Source organism: Ylistrum balloti, unplaced genomic scaffold (assembly GCF_031769215.1).
Source record: "Ylistrum balloti isolate Yb309-2 unplaced genomic scaffold, AGI_CSIRO_Ybal_v1 Utg370116, whole genome shotgun sequence".
NCBI classification, from domain to species: domain Eukaryota; kingdom Metazoa; phylum Mollusca; class Bivalvia; order Pectinida; family Pectinidae; genus Ylistrum; species Ylistrum balloti.
The window spans coordinates 100,533-124,787 of NW_026782135.1; the positions used below are offsets into that span (position 1 = coordinate 100,533).

Below are 24,255 nucleotides of genomic sequence, written 5' to 3' on the forward strand. Positions count from 1 at the left end.
AGATGATATTTAGATGTACAGATGATATTTAGATGTACAGATGACATTTAGATGTACAGATGATATTTAGACGATGTACAGATGATATTTAGACAATGTACAGATGATATTTAGACAATGTACAGATGATATTTAGACAATGTACAGATGACATTTAGACGATGTACAGATGATATTTAGACATTACACAAATGATATCTAGAAAATGTGTAGATGATATTTAGATGTACAGATGATATTTAGATGTACAGATGACATTTAGACGATGTACAGATGATATTTAGACGATGTATAGATGATATTTAGACGATGTACAGATGATATTTAGATGTACAGATGACATTTAGACGATGTACAGATGATATTTAGACGATGTACAGATGATATTTAAATGTACAGATGATATTTAGACGATGTACAGATGATATTTAGATGTACAATGATATTTAGACAATGTACAGATGATATTTAAATGTACAGATGATATTTAGACGATGTACAGATGATATTTAGATGTACAATGATATTTAGACAATGTACAGATGATATTTAGACGATGTACAGATGATATTTAGATGTACAGATGATATTTAGACGATGTACAGATGATATTTAGACAATGTACAGATGATATTTAGACAATGTACAGATGATATTTAGACGATGTACAGATGATATTTAGATGTACAGATGATATTTAGACCATGTACAGATGATATTTAGATGTACAGATGATATTTAGACAATGTACAGATGATATTTAGACAATGTACAGATGATATTTAGACCATGTACAGATGATATTTAGACAATGTACAGATGATATTTAAATGTACAGATGATATTTAAATGTACAATGATATTTAGACAATATATACATATAAAGATGACATATAGAAGATATTGAGAACTATAAATTGCAGCAGATATTCAGATAATGATGATAATGTTCAGATTACATTGCGACCTTTAAATATCTGAACACAGAACACAAATTTGAACACAGAACACAAATTTGAACACAGTACACAATTTGAACACAGTACACAATTTGAACACAGTACACAAATTTGAACACATATCGGTTATTGTAGGCATATAAAAATAAACTTCTTGCAAATAACGGCAAAGCTTGTTTTCTGCTTTTATGCACAACTGCATAATTTCCAACATCTTCAATGTTACTGCCTGCTGTAAGAAAAGTCAATTTTGCAAGCACTTCAGTATCCTCAAAAATAATACATGGGACTCTCTACATCACACTTGTGGATATAATAATGCTACCTTACTGCCTTAAACCGAGAGTAAATCTATGTGAATCACCATTTCTTGCACTTTTCAAACTATGCCATTACCAAGAATCCTTTGAATTGAAAAGATATTTTGCAAGACTCCTATGTGTGGTGCACAACTCTTTAGAAATGGGTTTGTCACAATCATGTAGTATATGTAGCCTTCAATGTTTTACTGTGTAAAACAAACACAGGACTAAACATGTCACATGGCCTGCAGTAGTTCAGCATTTTCAACAAGACAATCTTTGTTAATTTGGCAACAGATTTCTGGAGTTCTAAGCACTTTAATGTCTGTCCATCTTTGTCATAGATGGAGCTCAGAAACCAGTTCTGAACACAAGCACTGGTACATCCTGAAGTGAGCACCTTCACATCGTGATAAGTGATGTACAATAAACAGCAGTATCAATCCTCATCGCTGGCCGCTTCAAACATCTGTGGAAAGATATCAAAATAAATAATAATGAAGAGATTTGCTTGCCTATCAAACATGTCAATTCTAAGTTTATATAGGCCATAAGTACAAATAATATGCTTTATTATCTTAGGGTGACAAACGCCCTTCATGACAACAAACAGCATGTTCCACAACATCCAATAACTCCAGGTGACAAACAACACCCTTCATGGCGACTTAAATCATGCTTTATGGTGACAACACATTTCATGCTAACACTACTCAGTGCTTTTCAGAACCCCATAACTGTAAGGAGGAACCTCTAATATTAGAGGCTCTATTATCACTGAATTTGGTATTTTTAACCGCATGCTTGTGTCCATAAATGTTCGTACCAAGTCTGACAGAGCAGTTAAAATGCTCGAACCTAGCCTGACAAGACAGTTAAAATGCTCGAACCGCGTCTGACAGGGCAGTTGAAACGTTTGATTCAAGTCTGACAGGGCAGTTAAAATGCTTGAACCGCATCTGACAGGGCAATTAAAAGGTTCGATCCAAGTCTGACAGGGCAGTTAAAGGTTTGAACCGAGCCTGACAGGGCAGTTTACCGTTGGTGCCAAGTCTGACAGGGCAGTTTACCATTGGTGCCGAGTCTGACAGGGCAGTTTACTGCTGGTGCCTAGTCTGACAGGGCAGTTTACCGTTGGTGCCGAGTCTGACAGGGCAGTTTACCGTTGGTGCCGAGTCTGACTGGGCCATTGAAAGTTTGTACCTAGTCGACAGCAGCAGTGAGGGTTGATAATGGGGCCGACAGGATGGCAGTTACTGGCTTCAGTTTATGTTACTTACATCCATGAGATTCTTGGGTTCAATGCCAGGCTTGGTAATGTCTTCACTATCAAGTAGATTAGTAGTAAATGTGGTTGGTGTGACAGCTCTCTCCTCCTCAAAACTGCTCTCAAAACTCAGATCAGGACTTCTGTAGTACAAAACATGTTATTTATTTAAAAGTGGTCTCAAAACTCTGGTCAGGACTTCTGTAGTACAAACCATTGTATTTATTCATCTAAAAGAAATTCAGATATTGTTTACCTGTTACGGCTAGGAAGCACTGGTGAAGAACTCATTGGTGGATAGACAAAGTCTTTTGGTCGATGTCGCATCACAGGAGAAGTATAAGCTTTCCGCAGGGGCAGCTTGCTATTAACAAGTAAAGATAACTTCACACCAAATAAAACAAGAGTACCGCAAAGCGGAACAAAATACACCCGTGAATATCCAAAAGAGTAAAGGGGTATAACTCTTATTCAAATCGTCTAATCAAAACCCCGTTCAGGAAAACACAATTTCATATCATGGTGATTAAGCCTACCAAGTTTCATAAAGATCGGCTGAAAAATGTTGGAGGAGATCTTCGGACAAGATTTCTATAGTGAAATAAACAAAGGGCCATAACTCTTGTTCAAATCACCAAATCAAAACCCCGTTCAGGAAAACACAACTTCATATCATGGTGATTAAGCCTAACAAGTTTCATAAAGATCGGCTGAAAAATGTAGGAGGAGATCTCAGGACAAATAAAAGTTTACACCAGACAGCGCCATACCATAATACATCCGTCTTTCAACGGGCATATAAAAACCCATAAAATTATCTATTTTTGTTTGTTGTTGTTGTTCATATATGTTAAACGTTAGCAAATGATAAGCCTCTGATGAAGTTAGATCTGAACTGTTATGATTGACAGCTTATAAACAGGTCTCTAACCTTTGGAATGACAACATTAAATTTTCCCAAATGGTTGAGATTTTTTACTCTTAAGGTTGGAAAAGTGTTATTTACCTATTGGTTAAAGAATTATTCTGGAGCACTGATGTATATTTTTTCCTCAAAAGATCACTTTCTCCCTTAACTTTTAGCTACATATAATTATAAAGTGTTTTTAATAACTATAGCTCAGATCAATAATTAAAAACAACATACCTTGGCACTGCAAACTCTGAAAGGAAACTCTCACTTGATGAAGAACTGTCTAATGGAATTCCCATAGAATTGTTGTGTATACTGAACTCATCCTCAAAACAATCATCTGGAAAAATGATAAAATGTTCTATATATCTAAATCAGCTCTTCTTTACACAGACAGGTAAAGAAACTTGTCCCTCAATTTTACACCAACCTTATCTTGCAAAATATGCCCCCCCTCCCCCCTCCCTAAATTTAAAGGAAACAAGATTTCTTTTGGCTGTAAATTAGTGCAAAACATTCAGTCTGTAATCAGAAAGTTATAAAACAGTAAAAATCTATTCCTGTGTTAGAATTAAAGTTTCCATTGATTCTCAGATCTGGCAATGTGAACTTACCATCAGAAAGACTATGGTCTAGTCCCAAGCCAGTACTATTACTACTGAGGACGCTGCTACGTGTGGATGTCTCGCTAGGGAGGGTTGGCCGGAAATAATGATAAGGTAAGGTAAATAGAGCAGTGAGGAAGAGTAAAGCCTGGAACAAACTCTGGAACATGGATCGTACAGTGTTCACCTGTAAAAGCAAGGGGAGGTAACTATACAGAATATTTTTTCATTTCATCATAGTTCACTTGTACTCACAAGTACCGATAAATAAGATGTCTTGAATCTTCAGGAATATTTCAGAATTGTTTTTAAATAAAAAAATTCACACAATGTGTACAACAAATTTTTATTTAATATCTGTTTCATTGCAATAAATTGAAATGATTTCATAGTCATTATTGGCCCATTTTTGTTAGTGTATGAACTTATGATACTGATTTCAATTAAACCTTCCACATTTACATTTCTTTTCAATTAAGCAACCATCTCTTCAGAACTATTCCAGTAAAACATCTATCCCACCCCAGGACTCCAGGTTTTGTTTAGGTCTATTCCAGTAAAACATCTATCTCACCCCAGGACTCCATGTTTTGTTTAGGGCTATTCCAGTAAAACATCTATCCCACCCCAGGACTCCAGGTTTTGTTTAGGTCTATTCCAGTAAAACATCTATCTCACCCCAGTACTCCAGGTTTTGTTTAGGGCTATTCCAGTAAAACATCTATCCCACCCCAGGACTCCAGGTTTTGTTTAGGTCTATTCCAGTAAAACATCTATCTCACCCCAGTACTCCAGGTTTTGTTTAGGTCTATTCCAGTAAAACATCTTTCCCACCTCAGGACTCCAGGTTTTGTTTAGGGCTATTCCAGTAAAACATCTTTCCCACCCCAGGACTCCAGGTTTTGTTTAGGGCTATTCCAGTAAAACATCTATCCCACCCCAGGACTCCATGTTTTGTTCAGGGCTATTCCAGTAAAACATCTATCCCACCCCAGGACTCCAGGTAGGACTATTCCAATAAAACATCTATCCCACCCCAGGACTCCAGGTTTTGTTTAGGGCTATTCCAGTAAAACATCTATCCCACCCCAGGACTCCAGGTTTTGTTTAGGTCTATTCCAGTAAAACATCTATCTCACCCCAGTACTCCAGGTTTTGTTTAGGTCTATTCCAGTAAAACATCTTTCCCACCTCAGGACTCCAGGTTGTGTTTAGGGCTATTCCATTAAAACATCTATCCCACCCCAGGACTCCAGGTTTTGTTTAGGGCTATTCCAGTAAAACATCTATCCCACCCCAGGACTCCAGGTTTTGTTTAGGGCTATTCCAGTAAAACATCTATCCCACCCCAGTACTCCAGGTTTTGTTTAGGGCTATTCCAGTAAAACATCTATCCCACCCCAGTACTCCAGGTTTTGTTTAGGGCTATTCCAGTAAAACATCTATCCCACCCCAGTACTCCAGGTTTTGTTTAGGTCTATTCCAGTAAACCATCTATCTCACCCCAGGACTCCAGGTTTTGTTTAGGTCTATTCCAGTAAAACATCTATCTCACCCCAGGACTCCAGGTTCTGTTAAGAGGTACCACTCACAGAATTTAATCAATGGTTTGCTTAGAGATTTTATGCAGGAGACTGAACCATTGATAGATTTATCTTGTAACCCCAAAAGTCCCTTAGTCAGAAAACTTACAGCACTGTTCATCATGTATTCACGTTGTCGTCTTTTCCAGATCTGTCAATAAAATAAAACACAGCTTTCTTAAAAAAAACACATCAATGGAATAAACATTGGTAAAGCTTAACTGACAATCAACACACTGCCAAGCTACGAACAGTATGTTGGTGAAGCTGACAAACAACACACTGCCAGGCTACGAACAGTATGTTGGTGAAGCTGACAAACAACACACTGCCAGGCTACGAACAGTATGTTGGTGAAGCTGACAAACAACACACTGCCAGTATGTTGGTGAAGGCAGTATGTTGGTGAAGCTGACAAACAACACACTGACTGGCTACGTACATTATGTTGGTGAAGCTGACAAACAACACACTGCCAGGCTACGAACAGTATGTTGGTGAAGCTGACAAACAACACACTGCCAGGCTACGAACAGTATGTTGGTGAAGCTGACAAACAACACACTGCCAGGCTACGAACAGTATGTTGGTGAAGCTGACAAACAACACACTGCCAGGCTACGAACAGTATGTTGGTGAAGCTGACAAACAACACACTGCCAGGCTACGAACAGTATGTTGGTGAAGCTGACAAACAACACACTGCCAGGCTACGAACAGTATGTTGGTGAAGCTGACAAACAACACACTGCCAGGCTACGAACAGTATGTTGGTGAAGCTGACAAACAACACACTGCCAGGCTACGAACAGTATGTTGGTGAAGCTGACAAACAACACACTGCCAGGCTACGAACAGTATGTTGGTGAAGCTGACAAACAACACACTGCCAGGCTACGAACAGTATGTTGGTGAAGCTGACAAACAACACACTGCCAGGCTACGAACAGTATGTTGGTGAAGCTGACAAACAACACACTGCCAGGCTACGAACAGTATGTTGGTGAAGCTGACAAACAACACACTGCCAGGCTACGAACAGTATGTTGGTGAAGCTGACAAACAACACACTGCCAGGCTACGAACAGTATGTTGGTGAAGCTGACAAACAACACACTGCCAGGCTACGAACAGTATGTTGGTGAAGCTGACAAACAACACACTGCCAGGCTACGAACAGTATGTTGGTGAAGCTGACAAACAACACACTGCCAGGCTACGAACAGTATGTTGGTGAAGCTGACAAACAACACACTGCCAGGCTACTTATTATTATTTATTTTGCAGCCACTTTATTTTGACAAGCTCAATAACCCTACTTAACTTACTAGTTTATGGATATAAGAATTTGTTTATATTAAGAGGACATATAAATCCAAAATAAATCTCCCATGAAAAATCCTGATTTTACAGTATACTCTTGTATGGTGTAACAGTCACCATCTGTTTATTATCAAATGCTTATCTCCCAAAGGAAAATATTCCCTTTCCCTTACTCTATGGAAACACTTTTTTGCCCCCGAGAGATATTAGCAATCTGTAATTTGTCTATCAAATCCTGTTTTTGACAAAGAAATAATAGTCTGCTTCAGAAAGTTTCAAACCAACAAAATACATCCCCATGACAGCTTTTAAAAAGGAATTTTCGTAAATCTAAATATAAACATTTGCTCTTTCTCTGTCTCTTTTTTTAAAAAAGAAATATTACTTGTTTTGAATATTTTTGCCACAAGAAATAGAGCACCAAATTTCAAATTAATTAAGAAAAAAAAAAAAAAAAAACAAGAGGCCCATGGGCCTTAACGGTCATCTGACAAAAAGCAAGCCAAACCTAGAAAGTGGGTTGAGGTCATTCATTTGAACAAACTTGGTAGCCTCTCCTCCAAGCATCTTACAGGCCCAATATCAGCACTCATGGACTTTTGCTTGTTGAGAAGAAGTCGTTTGTATATTTTAACATATTTGACCCCTGTGACCTTGAAAGTGGGTTGAGGTCATTCATTTGAATAAACTTGGTAGCCTTTCCTCCCAGCATGCTACAGACCCAATATCGGCACTCATAGACTTTTGCTTATTGAGATGAAGTCCTTTGTATATTTTAACATATTTGACCCCTGTGACCTTGAAAGTGGGCCAAGGTCATTCATTTGAACAAACTTTGTAGGGCTCCATGCCAGCATGCTATGGGCCAAGTATTAGCCCCCTAGGCCTTCTAGTATTTGAGAAGAAGTTATTTAAAGATTTTGACATATTTGACCCCTGCGACCTTGAAAGTTGTTCAAGGTCATTCATTTAAATAAGCTTGGTAGCCTTTTCTCCCAGCATGCTACAGACCCAATATCGGCACTCATAGACTTTTGCTTATTGAGATGAAGTCCTTTGTATATTTTAACATATTTGACCCCTGTGACCTTGAAAGTGGGCCAAGGTCATTCATTTGAACAAACTTTGTAGGGCTCCATGCCAGCATGCTATGGGCCAAGTATTAGCCCCCTAGGCCTTCTAGTATTTGAGAATAAGTTATTTAAAGATTTTGACATATTTGACCCCTGTGACCTTGAAAGTTGTTCAAGGTCATTCATTTAAACAAACTTGATAGCCCTTCATCCCAGCATGCCACAGGCACAATATCAGCAATCTGAGCCTTTTGGTTATTGAGAAGAAGTTGTTTAAAGATTTTAACATATTTGACCCCTGTGACCTTTAAAGTGGGTCAAGGTCATTCATTTGAACAAACTTGGTAGTCCTTCATCCAAGCATGTCACAGGCCCAATATCTACACTCTGAGCCTTTTGGTTAATGAGAAGAAGTTGTTTAAAGATTTTAACATATTTGACCCCTGTGACCTTTAAAGTGGGTCAAGGTCATTCATTTGAACAAACTTGGTAGAGCTCCATGCCAGTATCCTCTGTGCCAAGTATTAGCCCCCTAGACCTTCTAGTATTTGAGAAGAAGTCGTTTGAATGAAAAGTTTACGGACGGCGCACGGCGGACGGCGCACGGCGCACGGCGCACGACGCACGGCGCACGGCGGACGACGACGGACGAAGCATGATGACTATAGGTCATCGGACCCTTCGGGTCAGATGACCTAAAAATCAAACTAAGGAATGTTAAGACGATACAGAGAAGGTTTCTTTGCCATTGTTTATTGATAGCTTGGTTTTGGAAAATCTCTCTGGATAAAATGTGATATACATCTTCCCAACAGGACAATGCCTACCTTTCTGACGTACGGGAAGGCAAGAACTTGGTCAACTGTTGGACGACTTGCAGGGTCTGGATCCAACATTTGTTGTATAACATACTTCAGGTCAAAGGATTTGTCTGTAATGACCAGAAAACATTGTAAATAAATAGAAGCCCATCAGAAGTTAAAATTTTCCATGGCTCAGGGAACTACAACACATTATAATGAAGCACAGCTTTGAATGTCAAGATTCCATAAATAAACCTGAATTATATCCACAGTGGAAGTATACGCCCTGTGGGACTAAGTCTTCCTAATGAAGACCATCATGGGTGTTCTGAACGGGAGGAGAACAGAATCACTGGAACGTAAAAGGAACGCCAGAATCCCTACCCTCCATTCTGTAATATACCTGCAATTTTATGTTATGGTCTTCAAGAGACTAATCAATTCTCCTTAAACCAGATTTGAACTAAGTCACTAGAGCATGAAATGTAAGTTGGTGATCAGTACTTTGTAGAGCAGTACCTGCTGCTTCAACCATGTAAGTGTAAATCGAATATCACACTTAGCTACCCAAATATGGACTGTGCAAGTTTAATTGGACACAAAGGTGGAGCCCATTTCCATCGCCCTTCCATGTTTTTTTTTCTTTCTTGTTTTTTTTTTTTGCAAGAGATGATTTATATGAGGGATATTTCAGTCTTGGTTATGAAATTGTGACACAAAAACAAAATTTTCAAACACATATTTCAAAATGCATGCTAACATGTTTAGAAAAATAACCTGTCATTTTGTGTCATGATATTCAGAAGATAGTTTCACAAGAGGTTTTCAAGTAAACAGGAGTAAAAATAACTTCCCTGAATTTGTTGCGTTCATAACATGGTGTCTTTTGAAGCTTTTTTTTTTAACATTTAAGAACTTGTGTACATGTTCAGATGACTTGATGTGTTTGTTCTTGTATATAAATATTACTCTCATTTAAAATAGTGACCTCAACACATTGAGAGTAATTTTATAGTAAACTATTGGACACTGTTACGACCGCAACATATGCAAATAAAAATTTTTTTTGATCACATATTGAAAATTGCTTGAAACATGTGGATATATTATCTTTGAAGAATGTTGTGATTTTCAATAAGACAATAACTGTTTTGAAAATGCATACCCTAGGAAAACTTATAAAGCATACATTGGTTCATTTGTTGGGTAGTAACACGGACACCAAGTTACAACTCGGACATACCATGGATAAAGTGCAGTGAATCTTATAGAGGAATATGGACAAGCCAATGATTTGTGGTCAAAAAATTCCAATTTATTAAGGAAACATGAATAAAACAAATAGAAGAAATTATTATTTTCTAGATTTCTCCTTTCTGTTTTGAGACGTTGGAGACGCTATAAACATACAGACCGGATCTCGGTTTCCGGTAACATGCCCATGTGTGATGGTGATTCTAGTGGAAAATTCCACCCATCAGCGACGTACAGACCGGTAATTTTAGGAACAACAACTTTTTAAATGGGTTTATTCGTCAAAGGTGTGTTTGTAACAGAGCAGACACCAATTTTACAACCAATTTTCAAAAACTTATTTTCTATGTACACGAGCAGTACAGGTTTACAGTAGTGTCACTAAAATACTTCTTTGAAACCCACGATGATTTATCGATGTATTTGCGCACACTTCTACTATAACTCCTTCCAGACCATTATGACAAATTGTTGTTCAATTTTAGACGGACGCCACGTGTTACGAATGCTACACCTTGCTTTAACATTAATTAATTTACGATCCAGGAAAATTTAAACATATTTCAACAAACGGAAAATAAAACTACCAATAATCTCTATAATATGCCTTTAGATAATTACATTGGTTTCATTTCAGATTGTTAAATTGTTTCCTTCAAACTTCATTGTGTCACAAATTTCTGCTAATTTTTTTTTCATTTTGAAGAGGAATATTTATTTCTCTCAGGAAGTCTTAACGGACACACTTCCTTTTTTATATGCTTTTATCTCCTTAAACAGTAATGAAAACACCATTCTATTGTCTTATTTCAAATAGATTTATAATTACAAAATATAATTAGACACCTCCATATGGGACAAGACTGAATTATCACTCAAATATTTCTGATTTATTGGTAAAATCACCAAAGCTAGTCTGGTATCAAACAGAACTGTTTACCTCTTACATAACACAGCAGGTTTCTCTTTATCATGATATAGCGAAAAATTTACATGTTCATCAAAACAACAAATAAACTATCAATAACAGACCCTAGCACTACTTCAAGATTCTTACCACGGAGAAATTCTTCAGGGAGGTGTCCCATTCGTAAAAGGTGCCAGCCATCTCCCCCTCTTGGTAAGTCAAGATCACTCGCTAGTTCTAGAACTGTCATTCCGAGACTGTAAAATTGAAATGGTTATTCAGTGTTATGAATTCTTAATAAGATTTAAAAAACTTGATGAGAGGAAGAAGTGTTGATCAGTAAATACCTGAATATGTCTGCTGCCTTTGAAAACTTGCCGTCCATTAATTCTGGGGCAAGGTATTTAGGATCACCCTCTTGCGACTCAGAAAAGTCTCCACCCTGAAAAGGTGAACAAGTTTTTTAGATTGTATGCATTTCTATCAAATGAACCTGAACCAATCTTGAGCAGCTTAAAAAGACTGTCCTTAAATTTTTCTTTTCTTTTTCAAAGCATACACTTTTTACTGGCCATTAATTTGCAAGTCCCTTCAGGGTCACACGAAAATGAAATTTTAAATTGTTGACCTTACCTTAGACAGGTCAATGACAAGCCCAAAATCTCCTAGCTTGCAAACCTTGTCATGAGAGATAAAAATGTTGTCTGGCTTGATGTCCATGTGAATGTGATTGTGATCATGTAAGTGTTTTGCTGCCTGCCAACAAATAGAAACAATTCTAAAAGGTCACCACATGTTGAGCAATCAAGAAGTTGATAAATGAACTTTTATGAAGCTAATTTCATGCAACAGACCTTCATTTTCTTCAATGAACCCACAGCGATAACAGCAACGTTAGGGGTACCATAGTTACTATATTTTGTCTTTATTTATTCAATATTTCATCATGTTTGATGAAACATTAACAAATTTAATTTTAAAAGACTGCATTATGGAAATCGTTGCCATCCTGTTTTACTAACACTTAGTATGTTCTCTGCTATTTGATAGCCACCTTTTCCCAATCCAACCCTGACTGTTATGTGTACCTGGTTGATGTATACACCACAAACCAGAAATATTTCTGCGCTTGTTTTTGAGAACATGGTAACAGTTAACTGATCACAGCTGATACTGCAGGTACTGTTGGAGATAGAGCCCAATCTTTCAAAGATCAAAATGAAGATCACAGTGACCTACTTTTGATATATGACACTAAATAAGGTGAACCCATACCCTAAGTATGGATTTTCAGTGACAACTAGTGTGAAGATGAAGCTTAGTCAAGATAGTGGAAAGACAGTTGGCAAATGGAATAGACGGGCAGACAAAACATAAAAGTTCTCTCGCTCAAACCAGTGACAAGAGTTCTGTATAATTACAGCAATGTAAACTAGAAATTGTTGTTAACAATTTTGCGGGCTTTTCACTTCTTTAGCGACAAGTTGACCAGAAGTTGACATTTATCCTGATAACAATATATGAGAAAGTTTCCTTGTTTGTTAGTCTCTACAACATATGCAAAGATGAACTTTGAATCTTGAAACGTTAAGGAGATATAACTACACAATAACGAAGAAATACACTTTTTAAAGGTTCAAACATATTTGACCCCTGTGACCTTGAATGTAGGTCAAGGTTATTCATATTTGCAAGCCTTATAATGTAACATCTGATGATCAATATGTCCCCAATATTAGTTCTCTAGACCTTGTGAAACTTGACAAGAAGATTGTTGAACACTGGTACCCTATTTTGTATATTTGAACTTTGACCCCTTTCGGAAACCGGAAGTTGACATTTTGAGGGATGTTTTTCTGATGACAATCACTAGGAAGTCTCCCGGAAGGTTTATAATTATTTTTCATCATTGCATGCCTTCTAGAAATTGAGAAACTGTCATTTAATGATTTTTAGTTAATTGACATCTGTGACCCTAAAAGTGGGTCAAGGTCATTATTATCAAACTTTGTTGCCAATTACATATGCTTCTTATATATGAAATAGCAAGCCTCTAGGCCTTCCAGAACTTGAGAAGATTGGTACCCTTATGCCACTTTTCAACTTTGACCCCCTACCGCAAACCGGAAGTTGAATTTTGAGGTACGTTTCTCTTACATCAATCGACAGGAAATGTCCACAGAATATTTATGTCCAAAGTTGAAGACTGTGACCTTGAAATTGGGTCAAGGTCATTTATATTACCAAACTTGATAGATAATTAAACAGACATCTTACACATGAAATATCAAGACTCAAGGCTTTGCAGAACTTGAGAAGAGGTTTGTCAAAGTTTGTAACTGAAAAATAACACTTTTGAACTTTGACCCCTACCGAAAACAGGAAGTTGACCTTTGATCCCAGTTTTTTTCTTGTGAAAAGAATTTTCTTTTTAATTTACATAATATGATTAAAACTGAGGTCACTAGCTTAAACAGTTCTTGAGTTACGGCATTTTAGGTAAAATCGGAAATGACGTCATGGCGGCCATTTTGTTTTTCCAATGAATTTGTAAATGTCACTAAATGGTAGAAGACATCTTGGGAAATCTTCTCAGTAACAATTTGATAAAATATAGCCCATCAATATTGATCTAGAATGAGTTTTTCCTATTTGTTGGCATTTTTAAAAGATCAAAGAAAATTTTCAAAATGGCGTACAACGGAAATGGTAAACGTTTCAGAAGAATTGAAAACACTTAATTCATCGGAAGGACGTTCTGCGTTGATCTGAAGAAGAAAATTTCAAGAAAATTCAAAATTGAAAAAAAAAGAAAAAATTTGTTAAATTTTGAAAACTTTACCCCTCAGGGAGCTTTTTTATTTGACAGATTTTGTGTTAATATGGCACGAGATAAAGTTAGATATGGAAATTCTCTACAAATAATATTATTGCACAAACTCTGTACAATCAGTGGTTTTCGAGATATTTCCGTTTTTAAGTTTTTAACTTATGACATCATGGTGGCCATATTGGATTTTTGACCTACTTAAAAAATCGGCATCGACAACTTCATATACGTATCTACAAACCGTTGAATAGACTGTATGTCTAGCTTTTACAATTTTAAAGATTACAAACCCACAACTTTGGAAGAAGAATAATACCGTAAGAATAATAAGAAACAGAACAAAAACAATAGGTCTTTTTACCAGTTGGTGAAAAGCCCTAATAATATTTCATTTTAAACAATAATGTCATATTGGCAATCATACAAATAATTTATAGCCAAATTCTAAGAAATATAAATTGTGTAAAATGAACAGGAGACCTGAGGCCGATACAGAATTGTCATTAAATCAATGTGTGTATAGGTCATCTTACCATTAATAAATCCACCAGATATTTCCAGATCATCGATTCAGACAGTTCATGACCCTCCGCATACTGCAACAAACTACAAAACAGGAAGTGGTGAACAGCTTATAACAACCAACAAAACAGGAAGGGGTGAACAACTTATAACAACCTACAAAACAGGAAGTGGTGAACAACTTATAGCAACCAACAAAACAGGAAGTGGTGAACATCTTACATCAACCTACAAACAGGAAGTGGTGAACATCTTACATCAACCTACAAAACAGGAAGTGGTAAACAACTTATAGCAACCTACAAAACAGGAAGTGGTGAATATCTTACATCAACCTACAAAACAGGAAGTGGCAAACAACTTATAGCAACCTACAAAACAGGAAGTGGTGAACATCTTACATCAACCTACAAAACAGGAAGTGGTGAACAACTTATAGCAACCTACAAAACAGGAAGTGGTGAACAACTTATAGCAACCTACAAAACAGGAAGTGGTGAACATCTTACATCAACCTACAAAACAGGAAGGGGTGAACAACTTACAACAAGCTACAAAACAGGAAGTGGTGAACATCTTACATCAACCTACAAAACAGGAAGTGGTGAACATCTTATAGCAACCTACAAAACAGGAAGTGGTGAACATCTTACATCAACCTACAAAACAGGAAGGGGTGAACAACTTATAATAAGCTACAAAACAGGAAGTGGTGAACATCTTACATCAACCTACAAAACAGGAAGTGGTAAACATCTTACACCAACCTACAAAACAGGAAGTGGTGAACAGCTTATAACAACCAACAAAACAGGAAGGGGTGAACAACTTATAACAACCTACAAAACAGGAAGTGGTAAACATCTTACATCAACCTACAAAACAGGAAGTGGTGAACAGCTTATAACAACCAACAAAACAGGAAGGGGTGAACAACTTATAACAACCTACAAAACAGGAAGTGGTGAACAACATATAACAAGCCACAAAACAGGAAGTAATAAACAAACTTATAGCTAACTAATCCAGTAAATAGGGTTTGCTGAAAAAATGTTACATATAGATATCAATATTTGATAAGCTGTTAAAGGGACATCAATGAGAGTCTAACCTCGCCCTTAGTCTGACCGTGAAAGTCTAACCTCGCCCTTAGTCTGACCGTCAAAATCTGACACAGTGAAAGTCTAATCTCGTACTTAGTCTGACACAGTGCAAGTCTAATCTCGTACTTAGTCTGACACAGTGCAAGTCTAATCTCGTACTTAGTCTGACACAGTGATAGTCTAATCTCGTACTTAGTCTGACACTGTGAAAGTCTTATCTCATACTTAGTCTGACACAGTGAAAGTCTAATCTCGTACTTAGTCTGACACTGTGAAAGTCTAATCTCGTTCTTAGTCTGACACTGTGAAAGTCTAATCTCGTACTTAGTCTGACACAGTGAAAGTCTAATCTCTTAGTCTGACAGTGAAAGTCTTATCTCGTACTCAGTCTGACACAGTGAAAGTCTTATCTCGTACTTAGTCTGACACAGTGCAAGTCTAATCTCGTACTTAGTCTGACACAGTGAAAGTCTTATCTGGTACTTAGTCTGACACAGTGAAAGTCTTATCTGGTACTTAGTCTGACACAGAGAAAGTCTTATCTCGTACTTAGTCTGACACAGTGCAAGTCTAATCTCGTACTTAGTCTGACACAGTGAAAGTCTTATCTGGTACTTAGTCTGACACAGTGAAAGTCTTATCTGGTACTTAGTCTGACACAGAGAAAGTCTTATCTCGTACTTAGTCTGACACAGTGCAAGTCTAATCTCGTACTTAGTCTGACACAGTGAAAGTCTTATCTGGTACTTAGTCTGATACAGTGAAAGTCTTATCTGGTACTTAGTCTGACACAGTGCAAGTCTAATCTCGTACTTAGTCTGACACAGTGAAAGTCTAATCTCGTACTTAGTCTGACACAGTGAAAGTCTTATCTGGTACTTAGTCTGACACAGTGAAAGTCTTATCTGGTACTTAGTCTGACACAGTGAAAGTCTTATCTGGTACTTAGTCTGACACAGTGAAAGTCTAATCTCTTAGTCTGACAGTGAAAGTCTTATCTCGTACTCAGTCTGACACAGTGAAAGTCTTATCTCGTACTTAGTCTGACACAGTGAAAGTCTTATCTCGTACTTAGTCTGACACAGTGAAAGTCTTATCTCGTACTTAGTCTGACACAGAGAAAGTCTTATCTCGTACTTAGTCTGATACAGTGAAAGTCTTATCTCGTACTTAGTCTGACACAGTGAAAGTCTTATCTGGTACTTAGTCTGACACAGTGAAAGTCTTATCTGGTACTTAGTCTGACACAGTGAAAGTCTTATCTGGTACTTAGTCTGATACAGTGAAAGTCTTATCTCGTACTTAGTCTGACACAGTGAAAGTCTTATCTGGTACTTAGTCTGACACAGTGAAAGTCTTATCTCGTACTTAGTCTGATACAGTGAAAGTCTTATCTGGTACTTAGTCTGACACAGTGAAAGTCTTATCTGGTACTTAGTCTGACACAGTGAAAGTCTTATCTCGTACTTAGTCTGACACAGAGAAAGTCTTATCTCGTACTTAGTCTGACACAGCTCCTCCTGTATATAAAGGTGTTGCCGCTCTTCCCATGCACGATGGAAAGTAACACAGTTAGGATGAGGTGGTAAGGATTCATGCTTGGCAACCTCCTCTAACTTTCTCTTTCTGTCCATCTCTCCACGAAATTTCTCCTGAGACTTCTTCACAGCATAATACTGTCCATCTTCTTTACTTCGTACTTTAAACACCTAAGGAAAATGAATATGAAAAGTTAACGATTTTAGCAAAACTTGATCAACTTCTTTGAAACTACAATAATCTCTTGTATTTTGCATCACATTACGAAGAACACTTGAAAGATGATAACTTAAACACACCACGTACCAACAAGCTTGCCCCAATAAACTTTTTAGTGCAACCTTAACAGCTTCCTACTCTTTAATTTTCCACTTTCTTGTGTTAAAACTAGAATGTCTAATTTTAGCAATGCCTTTGAAGAGTTGAAGATGTATTAATATCACAACAAGAGATCCCAGAGGGATCTTGGCGCCCACCATTTGAGGATCTGTTTTCAGTTCTTGAAGATTTTTTTTTGTTTGTTACAGGTGTTGTAAATGTTCATGAACTGGTCTTCATTGAATGTACTCAATGATGGCACAAGATATTTTTATTATGCACCTATTAGCAAATATCATTTGAAAAAGATCCCAAAGTATTATTAGATAGCAGTCAGTTACAGGTGGATAATGGACAATATGCTTGTGGTGTATTACTGTCGACATCCAAGATGGCTGCCTGTGGGCCACCTTGATTTCAAATCAGTCCAAAAAAGGTACAATGCACAACTAGGGACCAAGGGAAACCAATATCTATGAAATATCAGAAGGATCCATCCTGGACTTCCTCAGATATAGCAGTAACAAGATGTTACTCTCAAAATCCAAGATGGCTGACAGGCAGCCATCTTGATTTCGGATCATTCCATAAAGGTATAATGCACAACTTGGAACCAAAAGGAACCTGCATATAAAATTTGAAAAAGATCCATCCAGTACTTTCCAAGAAATAGCAGTAACAAACTTTTACATTCAAAATCCAAGATGGCCACCAGTCTGCCATCTTGAATTGGAATCAGTCCAAAAAAGGTACAATGCACAACTAGGGACCAAGGGGAAACTGCATATGAAATTTGAGAAAGATCCATCCAGTACTTTCCAAGAAAGAGCAGTAACAAGATTTTACTTCCAAAAACCAAGATGGCTGCCTGTCGGCCATTTTGAATTCGAATCAGTCCAAAAAAGGTACAATGCACAACTAGGGACCAAGGGGAACCTGCATATGAAATCTGAGAAAGATCCATCCAGTACTTTCCAAGAAATAGCAGTAACAAACTTTTACATTCAAAATCCAAGATGGCCCCCTGTCTGCCATCTTGAATTCGAATCAGTCCAAAAAAGGTACAATGCACAACTAGGGACCAAGGGGAAACTGCATATGAAATTTGAGAAAGATCCATCCAGTACTTTCCAAGAAAGAGCAGTAACAAGATTTTACTTCCAAAAACCAAGATGGCTGCCTGTCGGCCATTTTGAATTCGAATCAGCCCAAAAAAGGTACAATGCACAACTAGGGACCAAGGGGAACCTGCATATGAAATCTGAGAAAGATCCATCCAGTACTTTCCAAGAAATAGCGGTAACAAACTTTTACATTCAAAATCCAAGATGGCCCCCTGTCCGCCATCTTGAATTGGAATCTGTCCAATAAAGGTACAATGCACAACTAGGGACCAAGGGGAAACTGCATATGAAATTTGAGAAAGATCCATCCAGTACTTTCCAAGAAATAGCAGTAACAAACTTTTACATCCACAATCCAAGATGGCCACCTGTCGGCCATCTTGAATTCGATTCAGTCCATAAAAGGTACAATGCACAACTAGGGACTAAGGGGAAAATGCATATGAAATTTGAGAAAGATCCATCCAGTACTTTTCCAGAAATAGCGGTAACAAGAATTGTTTACAGACGTACGGACGGACAACGGACCACGGACGCAAGGCGATTTGAATAATCCACCATCTATTTGAATAGATGGTGGGCTAAAAAATCCTCTGGAACTGAAAATTGTTAGTTCAGTACTCACTGAGTAATCTAATCAGTGGAAAAATAGCAAAAATTAGAAACTGGCAAAAAGGAGGTGGGGGAGAAATAAGTACAATATCCTTATACCTACCTCTCCAAAGGACCCAGCTCCTAGTTTCGATATGACATGGAATCCGGTCTCAAAGTACAGTTGTTTGCTGTTGGAATCAGAGAAGTTAGTTCCTAGAAATACTGTCAATCATTAAAGAAAGATTCTTCAACATTCAGAAATGTCGCAAATCCTGAACTGATTCCATTTCCTTTGCAATATTTCAGTTTTTTGGTCAGGTTTGGAAATGGCTTCTTGTCTCTTATTAGGAAGGAAATCAAAAAGTTAGAAAGAAGTTTTTACATAATTTATCTTTTAAAGTAAACTGCAAATTTTTGTAGATATCTATGCATAGATATGATTTCAATATTGAATAAGACCAATGATAAGTTCCAAAAGAGCAGATGAAAAAAAAGCCCAGGGAAATATTGATTTTCAGATTACTAAATGAAAGTTATAACCCAACAAAAGCACACAGAACAAAGACATATTAAGGATACGTCCATTGACATCATGGTTTTCTCGAAATGACACAATCTGAGCTCTCTGAATTGGTCTGTGTGGAAAGATTCTGCTGATAGGAGGAGCACTCTTCACTGGTGGTTTAGGAGGTAATGAATCCCGTGGGGTACCTCTTGACTGCAACACAAATACAGCACAAAGATAAACATACCAATGAACTACCTTAAAGCTTCACTAAGGATCCAACTGGACCTCAATGGCAAGAGTGTATTCTCTCATGGCTAATCCTCGATACTCCAGGGGTACAATCATTTTTGCTCTCTGCAGCCCTGGAACATATCATAGCAAAATTGAAGGTTCCATGTGTGACATCTTGTGGACAAGACGAAAAGACTAGCTTGATCATCTGATGTACATTAAATGAATCTCGAGGTCACTTAACAGTATACTGTAATAGCTTTCAGGTGTCGCTCCTCTGTGATCAACAAAAGGAGTCTATCAGCCTCTTATTGGTCAGTTTTTTCTGCTTGAACCAATGAAATATCTTTGCTTGTGCCTTCAATTTTGCCACAACATGTTACAGAGGTGTAGAGAGCAAAAATGATTGTAACCAATAGAATATCATGGATGCGCATGGCTCATCACAGAGGTCATGTTACATCTCTTCCAAAACTGCAATTTTTTACCTATTCCAGACAACCATGAAAAAAACATAAATAAAAAATTGTCACATAGATATTATGCAACATCCATATACTTATTTCATATTTCATGAGTAATCACTCAAATCTGACAATATGTGCTTTGTTAAGAATGGCTCATTATGTAGAGACGACAGCTCCACACTACATAATGATCTGACACTCAGTATGTAGAGACGACAGCTCCACACTACATAATGATCTGACACTCAGTATGTAGAGACGACAGCTCCACACTATATAACGATCTGACACTCAGTATGTAGAGACGACAGCTCCACACTACATAACGATCTGACACTCAGTATGTAGAGACGACAGCTCCACACTACATAATGATCTGACACTCAGTATGTAGAGACGACAGCTCCACACTACATAACGATCTGACACTCGGTATGTAGAGACGACAGCTCCACACTACATAACGATCTGACACTCAGTATGTAGAGACGACAGCTCCACACTACATAATGATCTGACACTCAGTATGTAGAGACTGCTTCACACTACATAATGATCTGACACTCAGTATGTAGAGACGACAGCTCCACACTACATAATGATCTGACACTCAGTATGTAGAGACGACAGCTCCACACTACATAATGATCTGACACTCAGTATGTAGAGACGACAGCTCCACACTACATAACGATCTGACACTCAGTATGTAGAGACGACAGCTACACACTACATAACGATCTGACACTCAGTATGTAGAGACAGCTTCACACTACATAACGATCTGACACTCAGTAGGTAGAGACAGCTTCACACTACATAATGATCTGACACTCAGTATGTAGAGACGACAGCTCCACACTACATAATGATCTGACACTCAGTATGTAGAGACGACAGCTACACACTACATAATGATCTGACACTCAGTATGTAGAGACGACAGCTTCACACTACATAATGATCTGACACTCGGTATGTAGAGACGACAGCTCAACACTACATAATGATCTGACACTCAGTATGTAGAGACAGCTTCACACTACATAACGATCTGACACTCAGTATGTAGAGACGACAGCTCCACACTACATAATGATCTGACACTCAGTATGTGGAGACGACAGTTACACACTACATAATGATCTGACACTCAGTATGTAGAGACAGCTCCACACGACATAATGATCTGACACTCAGTATGTAGAGACGACAGCTCCACACTACATAATGATCTGACACTCAGTATGTAGAGACGACAGCTTCACACTACATAATGATCTGACACTCAGTATGCAGAGACGACAGCTCCACACTACATAATGATCTGACACTCAGTATGTAGAGACAGCTCCACACTACATAATGATCTGACACTCAGTATGTAGAGACAGCTTCACACTACATAATGATCTGACAATCAGTATGTAGAGACAGCTTCACACTACATAATGATCTGACACTCAGTATGTAGAGACGACAGCTCCACACTACATAACGATCTGACACTCAGTATGTAGAGACAGCTTCACACTACATAACGATCTGACACTCAGTATGTAGAGACGACAGCTCAACACTACATAATGATCTGACACTCAGTATGTAGAGACGACAGCTACACACTACATAATGATCTGACACTCAGTATTAAGTTCCATGTTCTGTTATAGCATCACAAAACATGAATAGAGAGCAAGTTATTTCCCTTTGACTAGGTATTCCCTCTCGACTTACCATTTGTACATTACGAGAGTCATTTATTTTGGGTCTCATGTTTTACGTCCACTATCACAGCAGACTAGCATGTGGAACTGATCTGATATAGCAGTGGACTATTAAACTTCAGGACAGTCAAAGTTTCATGTTCAGGTCTGGAGAAAGACCAGTCAGTGCCAACATGATTGTCCTTTTGAAAGACACTTTACCCTAATTGCTCTTGATAACATGTGATGGGCCTATGTTATTCTGCGAGGTAGTCTTCAACCTCAAAATGGTGACTCTGCCACATATGATGATTAACCAATAGTGGTACAATGCTAGGTCAACTTATCAATGTATTGCGATAACTTTTCTCTCAATAGCAATAGGTTCATAGTTTGTTCAGCTATTGATTGTTAAGATTGCAAGATTTTTCACAGAGTTCATATTTATGAAAGCACCTTTGAGACCCTGACCAGGGTAGCTCATGAACGGCACATTCACCAGCTTAGAATGGAAACAGAATTTTCAGCACAAGTTGTTAAATCAACTAGAGTTTATATATTTTAAAAAACTGTTATATCTATTGTTTCCAATCAAATTAAATCTACAAACTATAGTAGGGGAGGTAATGACTTCTTTAACTCTGGGTCTATGTTTTAGGCCCATCCTTGAAATTAACCATTTTGATAAACAACATGGCGGAAGGCAGCAGTATTTCATATATCGTGGTATGACAGAATTTTTTACGTAAAAATTAATGGCAAAGTGTCACAAAACTGATCCAATTTAAATCTCTTGTGAAATTACAGGTACCTTTATTTAGTAAATAGCTTAAGCTGTATTATCCTAACTTTCGTAACAAGAGTTGTACTATATTTTTCTGCATGACTGCCAACATTGTATAATGTGTGTCAAATTTACTGTAAAAACCAACCAATCATGATTGTTGAATAAATTAATCATCTTTTAAAACATAAAACAAGTTTGAAATAAAAAGGAGTTCTATTAAATTCTTAAAACTAAGGCTTATATGAAAGTAATAGTCTTCAGTCTAGCTGTGTAAGAGTTTCACAATATATATCACAGTGAAGCATGTTCATGTTTAGAGTTAATAATATGAAGTTATACGAAAGTGTAACAAATTTCACTGTGCAACCTACTTTACTGTATAAAAATTGTAAATAATTTTCAGTTTTAGCATTCTGATACATCTAAATGGTAACTGACTTCACTTTATTTTTGCGTCAAAAACATATGTTCACTTGCAATAATATCACAACAGTTATTTCATCATCGCAATACTATCCTGATAAGCATTTTTGGCCTCAGTAGTCACCCCTATAGACAAACTTATGTTCAATCCATCATGGAAGGAGAAGCATTGAACAAGAATCCCTGTAATATTGGTATTAGCAGTGAAGGAAGGCATCAGCAATTTTCAGCCTAAATCAAAAGTCTTTCCCATTTTATAAATGAAAGAAAAAGTCTAGCTCTCGAAAGCATGTAAAATCAACAAATTAACATACCTGTATACTTTAGTGAATTAGGATCATCTGGGCTTATTGGGTAGCTCATTAATCACGACATTGAAATGTCATTATTTTTATGTAAACCTTAATAGAAGCAGGAAAATTCATATTTCTATCCCATACCCCGGCCAGGAATCAGACTCTTGTTTCCGGCATGATAATCATCAGAAGCATGCACCGCCAGCTGATTGACAGAGACCATACTTAACACTATATACAAGCGAAACTGACACACTCCTATTACACTCCCATTATGTTTCAAACTGCTAGTTAGTATGAGGCATTATTAGGCCCCGCAGCCGTCTTCTAAAACTAGCCTAATCAAACGTTTACCGATACAGACGGTTCCACCCCTCTGAGGAGGATGTAGATCGCCCCATCACGTCGCCAGAACTCTGACGTTCGTCGGCGAAACGATACCCGTTCAAGGGAGGAGTCGCAGAGACTGACAACCTGTCAACCAACCAACCAACAAAAAACCGTATTGCACATGTACATGTACCGAAGCTTTCTCGGTGCAAGCTGAAACAATAACACTTTCGATGTCGTTATACACCGTTATTAATATTGAGCAGCATTCCACGTACCACTTAAATATAGAATAGTAGCTTGCAATACAATTCAAAAGTCATATGAAAAAATATATATTTCAATAATCACCTTCTTTGTAGAAAATGTCTGAGGTTCGGGAAAAAACTTTGGTGTAGGTCTCGGGCTCGGGAAAACTTCCATCTTCAAAGTTTGACATTAGAATAAAACTTAACCACAATCTAGTGTCTGGACCATGTTTCCTCTCG

General features: G+C 37.5%; 1 protein-coding gene across 1 annotated transcript; it reads right to left on the minus strand.

Moving 5' to 3' along the window:
* Positions 1 to 925: 925 nt before the first annotated feature.
* LOC132550271 (membrane-associated tyrosine- and threonine-specific cdc2-inhibitory kinase-like) lies at positions 926 to 24,255 on the minus strand. The gene is made up of 15 exons (XM_060214317.1): positions 24,119 to 24,255; positions 19,599 to 19,737; positions 19,141 to 19,241; positions 16,945 to 17,153; positions 14,353 to 14,425; positions 11,623 to 11,745; positions 11,337 to 11,431; positions 11,140 to 11,246; positions 8,853 to 8,956; positions 5,739 to 5,780; positions 4,056 to 4,233; positions 3,676 to 3,781; positions 2,785 to 2,892; positions 2,542 to 2,671; positions 926 to 1,730 (listed from the first exon to the last, which is right to left on the minus strand). The coding sequence occupies exons 1-15, from the start codon at positions 24,188 to 24,190 to the stop codon at positions 1,701 to 1,703; spliced, it is 1,617 nt and encodes a 538-aa protein (XP_060070300.1). The 5' UTR covers positions 24,191 to 24,255; the 3' UTR covers positions 926 to 1,700.